Here is a 13,082-nt window from a genome sequence, read left to right on the forward strand (position 1 = left end):
GTACTAAAAGAACATCAGTGGGAAGCACTAAAAGAGTCTGGGCATGAAGTGCCTAATGTATGATTAATTGAATGTTTGTGAAGCTTCTTATTAACATTAATGTCAACTCTAATCATGTAATTCCACATATGCACGAACACACAGATGTATACACATGTAAACATACTCATCTATACATACATATATATACATTCTTATATAAGCACGTAATGCGAATGTGCGTGTATATATATGTCACCTATATATACTTTTACACACATTGTGTGTGTGTGTGTGTGTTACATATACGTACACGTAGATAGAGAGAGAGCGCGAGAGCGCATCGATGGAGAAGAAGGAGATCCAGCATCGTGCATATGCTCGTGTGGGGCTGCTGGGGAATCCCAGCGATGCCTACTTCGGGAGCACCATATCCTTCGCCCTCGCCAACTTCTGGGCATCTGTCACCCTCTCCCCTTCCCCTTCCCTCCTCATCACCCCCAACCCTCGCCATGACCCCATGGAGTTCCTCTCCCTCGACCACCTGGTCTGTCTCACACACACACACACACACACACACACACACACACACACACGCCTTCCTTAGCTTGGAATCAGTAAAAATCTAACAACATATTGCACTCTCATGCATCATGCATCGATGTGCCTTTCATTTCCTAGCTCAGAAGAGGGGAAAAACCAGATCACATTCACCATGCATCCATGTGCCTTCTCAAATAGGAAAAGAAAGCAAAAACACACACAGCTTGATAGACTATGTCTCAATTGCCTTCTTCTTGTGGCACCTGCAGGTCAAGCGAGTCCAGGATGAGGGCTTCTATGGTGGCATTCGCCTTCTCTTGGCCACATGCAGGAAATTCCACCAGTACTGCAGCTCTCATCACATCTCCTTGCATTCGACCAATTTCAGTCTATCGTATGACACCAATATCCCACGTCAGGTAATCCATGCCTCTTTCTTTTTGATACTCCAATCAAAATTTAATCAACTGTATGATGCATTGTTACTGGTTTTATAGTTCAATCCAGTTCGGTCAGATTCTCAAGGCGGCTGGTTTTGAAATCTTGTGAAAGTAGGTGTTAGTCTCAGGTGAAGAGCAAAACTTAGAATCAAGTTCTCAAATTTCAAGGCAATTTATCCACTAGAGTGGGCAATGGTGACAAAATTATCAAGACAAAAATGGAAACAAAGGTGCAAAGGTCTCAGGTGAAGAGCAAAGAATCAAGTTCTCAAATTTCAAGGCAATTTATCCACTAGAGTGGGCAATGTTGACAAAATTATCAAGACAAAAATGGAAACAAAGGTGCAAAGGTGAGTGAACAGTGAGAGGAAAATGAATGCAAGAGAGTGACATAGATGCATAGGACTCCCAAGAAAGTGGTACCTATGAGATGCCAACACTGCCAATGTCTGACAAGAAGTGGAGATTTGTCTCAGAATGTTGGGGAAAAAGGAGATGTTCGGTTTGGTGTTGGCTAGTTCTGAGAGGGATCTAACCTGCTGTTGGTACTTGGTGGCAATATTGAGCTCCAAACTATCATCAAGTGTGTGCTTGGAGTCTGTATCCATGGGAGTGGTAACAGGGGTAGAATCAGCCATGCCAAATGTAGTAAGGATCTCTTGGCAGTGCTTCTAGTGACGGAAAATCCCATGCTTTCCATGAGTAATCTCCATGCCAAGGAAACAGTGTAATTGACTTCTTAAGTCAATTATCTTCAAAGTGTGATGCAACTGATCCATGTTATCATTCACCTTGGTTGTACGAGACCCTTGTAGAATCATTCACATATAAAATTTTAAGCACAAAAGAGAATTAATTGGAGGTTAGTTGAAACCGGTCTATGACTCACATAAAGCGGTAGTCCCTTCAATTAATATCGGGTCTTTTCTCATACATACACAAATAAAGACCTCACTCCCTTGCTCACCACCAGATTGGCCCTGAAGACTGGTGCCCCTCTTGGTATTTCTTTATCAATTAAAAAGATGGAAGGTTATAAAAAAAAAGAAATGTTTCAAAGTACAAAACCTGTTAACAGTTGGCTTTCATCTTTTCTGAGTAAATTTCAGTTGGAGACAATACAGTATATCCAGAATAACATCTCAAGTAGAAAAACACTTTCTGTGAGCATAACTCAATAATTCAAGTGTAGAATTGCGATCTGTAGAACTCTGTACTTATTGTTTTTCACCTGTTTCTTGACCTGTTTTTAGCCTTATTCCATTCTAGATGTGTTCCATAGTAGTTGGACTACAAACCCTTTGACCCTGACATCATTTCAGCAGTAAAACAGTCCCACAAATAGCACTAAATCAAAGCTGAAAACCCTGTTCCTGTGTGGTGTGGTCATCACTTTCTTTAGTTTTTGCATTGGAGAAGCAATCAGCTGCTCCTGAACTTGGACAACGAGGCTCTTGCCTCAGTAGAAGTGCAAAGAAAACACAGAACTGTATATTTGATGGAATCAGCCCATCATGCAGAGCATTTCCTTTGAGAATAGAGAGTGAGTTGACAAGAGGGAGTAAGCTCTACCTTTGTACATGAGTCAGAGATGAATAAGTACTCTCCATAGCTGATGTACTTGCAGTAATTTGCCCTTAGTCCCTGATCTGCCCCTCCTACCTATTACATTTTTTTAAAAATGCTCTCTTTCTCTTTTGGGAATTTGTGCCCAAATTATGACACATGGTATATATGTAACAATTTTTCCGTTTAAACCTTCCGGTCTAAAATTCTCTATGATCGGTGCAAAATTTGACCTCGGCATAGACTAGAGAATTAATCCTTGTGCAAAAATGAAAATAATGACGCGAACGGATTCTGTGGTCCAAGAACAGTAACTCCCTAAATTTTAGGGATGGTGACCCTTGCATTCCTTAAGTTGTTCTGGGCAACTTTTATCATTGCAATCACATCAAAAAGTGTAATGTGGCTTAGTTACGGTGCGGTTTATTCCGTGAGCATTCTCACATGTGTATCTTTTGTCTTAGCCAGGCTCATTGTCATGGACCATCTCCAGTGGCTAAGTACACAATCCCAAACCATTGGCATTCTATTCTTTAGTACCCATTCAATATGGAACCGGTCCCAAGGCTCAGACAAAACATTAGTCCAATTTGTCCCAATGGTTGCCTCTTTTGACCATGCAAAGATTCCGTCTAATCCAAGAGAACTCTGGGAGTAAAAAGCAATAGCAGCTAAAGAAAAGAAAAATAAAATATTTATATAAGTAAATAAGGAAAGCAACTGCAAAAAATATCACCACCTGATGGCATTAGCATCCAATTGGTTGCAAATGAATCCCTTTGAGGGAAAGAAATATTGATACCAAGCTCAAGGGGCCTGCATGAGGTTGCAATGGGCCTTCTGCAAGCAGAAAACACTATCTCCTTGAGTTTGAATGACGAATCCATCGGGGCTGCTCTACATGACCTCTTCTTGAATCTCCTTGTCCAAGAAGACACTCTTGTTATCCACCTAGTGAATTGGCCACTTGTAAAGGGATGCAAGAGAAAGGACTGATCTGATGGTGATCCTGTGGGGTATTGGAGCAAAGACAAAGGACCAGTCAAATGGTGGTCATGTGGATTGTTTGAACAAAGACTTGATGCCATCCTGCAATGCCTAGTCTTTGGCCACTAAACAAGCATTGTATCTCTCCAAGGTACCATTTGAGTCTCTCAGTGTGAATGCATCCTAAAGGTTAGGGTGGTCTTGTGGTGTGAAAATGGCCAAGGCACTTTAGGATCCTGCACACACAACACAACACATGCTGTATAAGCACATAAACAAGCATAAGGGAATGGACATTATACTCACTTCCCAGCCATAGAGCCAATATGGCTACACCCTTGAGTAGAACTATGTAGCAACGGGTCAAGCCTCTACCACAAGAGCTAGCATCCCATACCACCAGCCCACACTAATACGGGTTTGCTAGTAGAGCCACCTAGGGTTTTGAGTTCGAGTATGCGTAAATGGGCAATTGGTTCCTTTTTTAGAACCTAGCTATGGAAACCCTAATGGCCTTGAAGGCAACCCCATTATTGAACTCTTTAGCTAACTTAAGTATGTTTATACTACAAGAATATCCTTATGTTCAAGATGCATTTACACTAAGTGGCCCTTAGTGACCAATGTTGCAAGCATCCATCCAGAAGCAATCAACATATATTTTTAGAAATGACATGCGATCCTTTTCTAACTTAGAGATGTTTCCAACATTCTCACTATCATCTTTATCCTTAGTAAAAACCAAGTACGTTGAAATATGATTTTTCATTACTTTAAAAATGACAGCTACTATAGATATAACAGGGATAAATTTCCGCTTTTAACTTTACATCAAGTATGAATGCCTTTCCCTTATGTTGAATAGTGATCTCTTTTACAGGAGAATCAATCACTGCATGTATATGATGACACCATGGTATTCCAAGCAATACATCACAACCCTCAAGTGGAGCAATGAAAAACTCTTCAATGTCCACATATCCATGTATATGCAACCAAAGTCTTCAAAAGAGTGGTGTGACAGGCTTTGCATGGCCTTTACATGCCATTCCAACTTCTCCCATGGATCCCATCTTATCCTCTCTGATTTCTAGGATGTAGTTGGCTCGTGTATAAAACAATGCATACTGATCCCTAATTTTGCCCCATGCTTTACACAACTTAGGAGCATAATCATTGGACTGATCACTAACAATATTGGGTACCAGTCCCATTGATGTTTTGGGCTTCCTTCCCTTAGGATCTCCCTGATTTTTTGATTTTTCAGCTTGTTGCCTATTGGGATAATCTCTTGCAATGTGACTCTCTTGTTCACAAATGAAACATTTATTTGCAGCTATCAATTTCCTACATTGTGCCAATGTTTTCGAGCTCTTTCTTTGCTGTTTTGGCATCTTTTCAAATCTGCCCCTTTTCTTAGCCTTAAAATAATATTTTATTCGGATTCCACTTGCTCATAAAGGGGTGTGGAGCAATAAGAAGTGATAGGCAGTAATGTATCCCAAAACTTCTTATTGTATTGCTTCAAATTCTTACATTTCTTAGCATCTAGCTTATTCCAAGCAGTCATGATATCCACCTCAATGGTACTTGTCAACCAATTCGATGCAAACATTTGCTTGAATTGTATCCACATTGACGATGCTCTACCTTGCATCAAAAGAGTGGACCATAATTGCAATGCATTCCCTTCAAGAAAGTGGCTGCTTTTTGAATCTTTGCGGACTTAGTGAAGTTTCCCCTTGAATAGGCTATATCAAACTGCCGAATGAAAGTCAAAGCTTTCAGCCTATCTTGTGCACCACTAAAGGACTCAAACTTGACTGCTTTTCCATCCTCACCATAGTCTTTTGTTGCCCCTTTGGGTGTCAAGTTATTATACACTGACTGCTGCAAAAGGGTGCATTTGTTGAATTTACATCAAGGCCAACACCAAACGGAGCATTTACATGACCAGCACTCATTCTTTGAGCCCCATAAACATTCACAGTTGCAGATGCATTACCAAACATACTACTTTGTGTCCCAGGCATCAAGCCAATGTTGCCATACATAGGGTTTTGTATATTTTCAGCCACATCCGAATACATTGGGCCTTGCACACCATGCATTGGTTGTTGCTTGCCATAGAGATTTGTGCTATATATTTCTGTATACGGTCCTTGTCCAACCATTGCATGAAAAATTGTGCTACCATCAAAGTATCTTGGCTGCCCCATCATAGCATGCATGTCCGGTTGTCCAAAATCCATTGGATTGGCACTTCCATAATGGCCTTGCATTTGCATTCCTTGCCCCATGGATACCAATTGTTTTGTTTCATTAGCATCTTTGGGAGTTTCAAGTGAAGGCTTTGACATTGCCTTCGGTACACCTTGTTGTCTTGAAGGTGTAGAAGATAACTTCTTTTTCTTATCCTCGCTATCCTCCTTTGGAGCATTCAAAAGTCAAGTGAATTGAGGATCCTTTGCCAATTCAGCAAAGAGATTTGCTACTGTCCTCATCCGATTTTTGAATCTATCATCGAATTCCTCTTTACTTTGCTAGTCATTAGCCTCATTATGCCTTGAAGACCCTACATCTTGCCCAACAATAACATCTTCAGCTAGCTGTCCATGGTCTGAGCCTTGTCCAATATTAGCCATTGCATTTCCTTCTTCCCCATGTGAGTGTCCATACTGAGAAGGCATCGTCACTGCTTGATTCCATCTCACGGTATGAAGACATATTACTGTAATTTCTCAGCCAAGAGCAAAAATCAGCACTAGCACAAAGCTTTGGCTTGCAATTAGGTGTCTCTAGCCCACTAAATTGAGGGATTGAGTGGTATCCCGCCAATGGAACCATGAAACCAGCCTTCCTTCTCGGAGAGGGTGGTAAAACTTGATCAAGCATTTAATTACAACAATTAATAAATGAGCATAAACTAAAATGCGCACATTACTTTATTAATTTATTGGACAATAGACACATGATTGGCCCTAAAATTGGTGCCCCTTTCGGTATTTCTTTAACTTTAATTGTTGATGGATTGAGTACAATTTGAGATTCCACAATCTCCTTTGCTGATCCAAAAATTTCAGGTGTTGGTTTCATTGTACGATGCCTTTTTCTATTGGCATGGGTCTTAAGGTGGCTGCTAAACCCTGATTTTTGTAGAAATTTAGGATTTGTAGCAAAGATTCCTATGTTGTCTACCAAATTTGACTGAGATATACTCAAAATGATTGAGATCTCGTGAGAATGGGTTGGAGAATGTGAGAGAAAGCTAAGATGAGAGAGAAATCTGATTTTCTTGGCAAGAAAACAAATCTGCTTGTTACCTGCTCTAGCCTACATTTAATGCAATCATCTATTGCTAGGCACCTCCAAAATGTTCTTACTTGAGCAGCAATGCTGTTGCTAGCCCCTAGAAGGTGTCACCTTGCTGTCCCTTGCTTGCTCAAGCCCCCAGATGGCTGTCTTCTGTAGCAAATTGCTATTCTTTGATCATAAAATGGACCAACAGCTTCCTCTCTTTCTCTCCCGAGCTGTAAAATTGATGGAATGGTTGAGACGCAGCCCCCAAAAACGTTTTCTTAGTTTGCATGGGCATTGTTTATGAAATGGCAGCCTTTTAAACCCATTTTTCACCATTATCCAGCGATTTACTAATTTTTAGAATTAAATAATCCTAAAAATTAATTTCAGCCCTTCTGACCTTGCCCACAATTAAATGTGCCCATTCATTATTAAATTGACTAGGCCATTTGCAACCTAGAGTGGTCCCCAACCTATGATGACCCTTAGACTGACATTAATTAATTAATTAATTAATGCTAGTCCCTAGTATCACCATTGATATTCATTGGCCAAATAACTGCCCTAGGGTTAAAACTGATACCAATTGACCACCAAAACCTAGTTGGCATAACTTATCACAACTTTTATCTTTTACACCCACTGCATCCTCTAGGTCCTTGGCCTGTTACCATAACTACTGTGTGTATCATATGTGCTAAACAACTTTGCACATTTGATTAATAATCAAATGTTATCCACACGATTAAAGCATCTCAAAATCTCACCTCCCTATGAGAGTAGGGATGATAAGAGGGCAAAGAATCATGCCACTCCATATATTGTATTTGGTGGCTCAATGATGCTAGAATTTAAAAGGGTTTGCTCATATCTACGAGGAACAATGTAATCCATAAGTGGAACCATAGGGTGTGGTGGAAATGGTGGAATAGGTGGATCCTAGGGAACATGAGGAATAGATAGAATGGAAGGCATTGGGAGAGCTTGAGGATAATAGGGAAGAGGCAGATGAGGGGGATATGGACATGGTCCAAGGGCGGATAAGGAAAAGTTGGAGTTTGCAAAGGAGGGGGCACCTTGTTTTGTGAGGGTAGTTAGAAGGCTCCTCTAAAGGGAACTTGTCAAAAGATATATTTTGAATGATGGCAATGGAAAGTCAAGATGATGGAACACGACTTTGGATTTCAAAGTCGATAGGCCTCGAAAGAAGTGTTGTAGCCTTTGGACTTGAGTCTAATGTGAAATGTCCCTCTAGGATCCAACCTACACAAAAGACATGACACAAGCCAAACTCTTAATAATAGGGATTGGACATCAGACTCAGCTCCTAGCCACAGAGCAAAATAGGCTCACCCTTGAGCCTAGGAGCTAAGTAGCACTTCGGCTCACAACCGTATCCCAAGGGTTGGCGTCCCATACCATCAACCCACACCATCTTGATGTGGGGATGTGCTAGCCAACAGGCCAAGAGATCATGAGTGGTGATTACACAATGAATGTGCACAATAGGGCCTTGGTCCTACAAATAGGATTTGGTTGCCTGAACCCCAAACTCCTTAGTGCTTGTGTATTAAGTCACTTCATGATCACTGTTACCAATGCTACTAGCACCCATCTGGATGTCTAGGGACATAACAAAAAGTCTTCCATTTCCAAGTTGGAACACGATCATAAGCATCACAACCAAAAAGATGAAGATGAAGAACATTAGGCTGCTGGCCCATTAAGGCCTCTTTGGGGTAACATCCTCCAAGGGTGATGTAGGGCTGCAATTAAGTATGTAAACCACAATAGCAATAGCCTTGGGCCAAAGGCAATGATTCAATTGTCTCCCTTGAAGCACAGACTTAGCCATCTCCAATATCAAATTTTCTTTCACTCCACCACTCCATTCTATCGAGGAATGTAATGAACGGAAAGTTGATGTTCCATGCCTCTATTTGTGCAAAACAGGTCAAAGTTGCATAAAGGAAACTACCTCCCATTGTCATTATAAATTTGCCTGACCCGTTTGGAAGTCCCTATCTCCACCATAGAGACCTAATCTATAACTTGTCATAAGTTTCAAGGCTACCTATAGATATGCACTGATGATTGGCTGCCCTGCATCCAAGGGATAAGATGGATAACCTCTAGAAGACCACAAATAGGTCCACCTAAACAACAGCAGAGGGCAGACTAGGCACCCAAATTCTGGCTCAAGCATATAGAGGTACCCTCTGTATGGAGCTGGACATTGACTCTCAACAATACACCTATAACTTTTTGAAGTTGAAGGTATTTGTATTGGCTCCCAAAGACATTTTTTCCATAGATTTTCTGAAGCATCTGTGCTGGCGGATTAGCAAGCCAGCTTGCACTATGCATCTCTGTACTTGGGCATGGTGAATGTGCCAACTTAAAAGTGGCTAATGACCAATGCCTTTTGTTTATACAGGCTGGACTGTCAGGTTCGAGTGCCATAGTCTGTGCTGCACTAAACTGTTTACTAGAGTTCTACAATGTGGGTCACTTGGTTAAAATTGAGGACAGGCCATCCTTGATATTGAGCGCTGAGGAAGAAATTGGCATAACAGCAGGTTTACAGGATCGTGTGGTGCAAGTTTATGGTGGGCTGGTCTATATGGTTTGCTCCTTTTCTTTCTTATGTTCAAATTTGAAGAAAAATTCTGTGTATTTTATTGTAGGTGCAATCCCTTTTTTTCAAAAATAGATGCGAAATATAATTAGTAATAACCAAGTAGCGAGTCTCTTTAGGCACGTTCTAATAGAGGATACCCTTTCTCCCCCATCCCTTTGCAGGACTTTGATAAAGATTATATGCAAAGCAGAGGCCATGGTATCTATATACCAATGGATCCCTCCTTGCTTCCAGATCTTTATATAATTTATGCAGAAAATCCTAGCGACTCTGGCAAGGCTCGTGTTCATGGCTTCTTTATCTTTCACATAATATTTGTTATTCATAGTTGATATTTATGGCCTTACTGTTATGCTTTTATTCCCAGGTTCACAGCTCAGTAAGAAAGAGATGGTTGGAGGGTGATCTTTCTGTCAGGTCATGGATGAAAGAAGTGGCTGAATTGGCTGTAAAAGGTCGATTTGCTCTGCAGAACCAAGATTATTCAGCTCTAGCAGAATTGATGAATCACAACTTTGATCTGCGCAGGTATGGGAAATCTTAAATTTTTTTTTGTTATTTATCTGTGAAAGAATTTCTCATCTTTTTATTGTTGGATAGACTTATGTTTGGAGATGCTGTACTTGGGGATTTGAACATCAAGATGGTGGAAGTGGCACGCAGTGTAGGAGCAGCATGCAAGTTTACAGGTAGTGGTGGTGCTGCTGTGGCGTTCTGTCCAGGTGGACAACAGCAGGCAATGCAGCTTGAAAAGGCATGCAAACAAGCTGGCTTCACTGTCCAGCCAGCTCATGTGGCTTCAGCTTTTGTTAGTGCTGCTGATACACTTGAAGAAAAGAACTGTCGAAATGGTACAATTGAGCCTCTTCCAGGCAACTAAATAGTTCAGCTATGGGTAGTTAATGCACTTGAAATTTTGGAAGGGTCAGTTGCCTTGAGGCCTGTCTTGTGTATCCAGAAGTCCATCTGCCTTGATAGACAGAGTGCGCTCAACCCTCTTCCAGCCAACTAAATAGTTCAGCTATGGGTAGCTAATGAAAATTTTGGAAGGGTCAGTTACCTTGATGCCTGTCTTGTGTTTCCAGAAGTCTATGTGCCTTGGTAACAGAGTGTGCTCAACCATGTTAGGTTTATGAATCATTTTAGGATCACAATTTTTCTTATCAGACACCTCAATCAAGATGATGTGCCTAACATCATCAACAACACACGTCACATGCTCATTTTTTCATTGGTAAGTCATTAGAAATATTTAGTTAATTAAGCATTAAGTTCAGAACGATACATACAACACCCTTCTTGTGGTGGTGAATGATTCAAATGTGTTCTGTCTCTTCGCACTTGCACACAAAGATATTCTAAATGTATATCGAAGTAGTTTCTGAAATTCTGAGTAAATTCTGGCAGGTGAACACACGATCTATGGTCAGCAGCAGTATGCATAGATGGATATTTGCTTTGTGACTTTGCAAATCATAGTAAGTTTTTCAAAGTCAATATCATTAAGTAGGCCCTTAGCACTGTACATGAGATGGAATGGGCCTAGCAAATCAAAATCTTCACTTCAAAGAATGCTATTTGGTGTTATTCAAATATTATCTCTAGTACAATTCATTTGGAAGGCTGAGAACATGCTGGGCAGGAGATGGAAAAGTGAATACTAATAGTATGCTCTAGTACAATGCTGGTGGAAGGCTGAGAACATGCTGTACAGGAGATGGAAAACTTGTTTGCTGTGGCCTTGCTTTTCATAGGCCAGAACTGTTTTGTCACTTATCTTATTCACACTCTAGCTTCATTTATTCATGTTATCCTTTCTTCCTCTTGGGTAGATGTCCTGACTTGAACAACCAAGGGTAGGACTGAAGCTCCCACTTGGTACATTGTGTGTCTGCCTAGGGAAAGGGGAAAGGAGGCAGGTGTGGGCACACGTTTACATGCTCGTTTATCATTAGTCAAGTGAACCCATTGGCCTCACTAGCACAGGGATTGATGGCATTTGACCTCGCTCCTTCAAATATGACAAGAACCTGCAAGAGGATTCCACCCATGAAACAAAAGTCTGAACACAGAGTCACCATATGTACCTAGAAGCTTATCTGAACATCACTCGTGCCACCATCTATATCAAATGATAATTCTTCAAGGCTGGATGCTCAATTTTTTCTCTGGTCTCCACTTTTTGGTCCAGTGGAAATGAGTGATTGTGGCCCTTTCTCCTTACCTTAAGATAGAGTTTTTATTGAGCAATGTGGACTGCAACACTTGCCAGAACAAGTCATACTCAACTTTTCCAAGGTGGCTTAGCTATCTAGTGTCCACTTAAGGGAAAATACATTTGCTAGCCAATCGTCAGCTTCGGATTTATGATACTAGGAAACTATAGTGAGTACGTTGTTGTAGGATATGTTACAATGAAGCCATGTGTGCCTACAACAATGAAGCAAACCTTCCCTACCTTGTTTCCAAACTACTCACCAACTCTCCCATCTTCTCTCGACTTTTTGCAATTCCTTTGTGCAATGTTAGGTTAGGGGTGAACATGCTAACCCTTGGGATGGTATTGGTACTAATAATTTCCATAGCATTTCTTGAAGACAAGTAAAAGTAATCTTTTAGACTTGATGCTCTCCATAACTTCATTGGGCAAATCTTTATCTTTCATAAGAGTTGTTTATCCTTTCCAATTCTAGTATCGTCTTTGTATGCACTAATTTCATTCAATGTACCTTTTGTGTCATGCATGGTATTGCTATTATTTAGCATTATGTTTGAATAATTTATATGAAAACAAAGAATCTTATTTATTATTCTCATTTATATGTGCAAAGTGCAAATTTAATGGTTGTGTAATCCACAAATATGTTGATTAGGGGAGTTTGAAGATCTTGAAACTACCTTTTAGGACATAGAGAGAGAGTGTGTGCTTAGGAGCAATAAAAATAAAGTTTACATAACGAAAATTTTATTTTTCAAAATCAAATTTATTTTCCAAGAAATATGAATATTTAAAATTGTGAATTTTTATCATGGAGATCTATTTTAAATCTTGTAATTGTGATTGTGACCACTTTATATTAATGACGACTGTAGTTACACGATAATCATGCTTGAATCTAAATTCAAACCACAAAAAAGCTTGCTACTCGTCTTTTTCCCTTCCTTTTAATCTTGTTGCTCTCATCTTTTTTCCTCTTTCTTTGGCTTGTTTTTCTCTCTCACTCTCTCTTAGCAATAAATACATAAATTCAACTTTCCATAAGGCACTCAAGCTCTCAAATCACATCCATATTAGTGTTTAATTCATTCTAAAATGATGGAAGATGGATTCTTATAATTATTAGCAAATATAGTTGGATCACTATGCATCGGACCCATGAAAAGACAGGTATGAGAGCTCATTCATGTTTTTTTGGAAGGTTAGAATCAAAAACTTTAGACTTGGAGCAAATAAAAATAATGTAAAAGATGTATTAGTACAACATGAAGTAAATCCTTACAATTAATGCAACAATGCTTTTCAATTAATTTCAAAGTATATGTTTTTAAAAATCATATTTATGTATAGAAAGTTATGCTTAGAATCTTGACACTACAAACCTTCCAATGCATAGACCTAATTGTAA

General features: G+C 39.9%; 1 protein-coding gene across 2 annotated transcripts; it reads left to right on the top strand.

Annotated features, from left to right (window-relative positions):
- Positions 1–255: 255 nt before the first annotated feature.
- On the top strand, positions 256–10,810 carry GLCAK (glucuronokinase G). 2 transcript variants are annotated; one of them, XM_087677657.1, is made up of 6 exons: positions 256–526; positions 792–941; positions 9,253–9,441; positions 9,618–9,734; positions 9,824–9,984; positions 10,057–10,805. In XM_087677657.1, the coding sequence occupies exons 1-6, from the start codon at positions 326–328 to the stop codon at positions 10,334–10,336; spliced, it is 1,098 nt and encodes a 365-aa protein (XP_087533783.1). In that variant the 5' UTR covers positions 256–325; the 3' UTR covers positions 10,337–10,805. The 2 variants fall into 2 exon arrangements, with proteins under 2 accessions (XP_087533783.1, XP_087533784.1); XM_087677658.1 differs by lacking the exon at positions 9,253–9,441 and having other exon boundaries at positions 10,057–10,810.
- Positions 10,811–13,082: the final 2,272 nt, after the last annotated feature.

The sequence above is a fragment of the Lygodium microphyllum genome, chromosome 5 (genome assembly GCF_053477565.2).
Source record: "Lygodium microphyllum isolate KBCC chromosome 5, Lygodium_microphyllum_v1.1.10, whole genome shotgun sequence".
Lineage (NCBI taxonomy): Eukaryota > Viridiplantae > Streptophyta > Polypodiopsida > Schizaeales > Lygodiaceae > Lygodium > Lygodium microphyllum.

Coding starts and splice junctions, on each gene's coding strand:
- GLCAK (XM_087677657.1), top strand. CDS start 326: ATGGAGAAGAAGGAGATCCAGCATCGTGCATATGCTCGTGTGGGGCTG. Junction 942..9,252: donor ACACCAATATCCCACGTCAG/GTAATCCATGCC, acceptor TTGTTTATACAG/GCTGGACTGTCAGGTTCGAG. Junction 9,735..9,823: donor ATCCTAGCGACTCTGGCAAG/GCTCGTGTTCAT, acceptor TTTTATTCCCAG/GTTCACAGCTCAGTAAGAAA.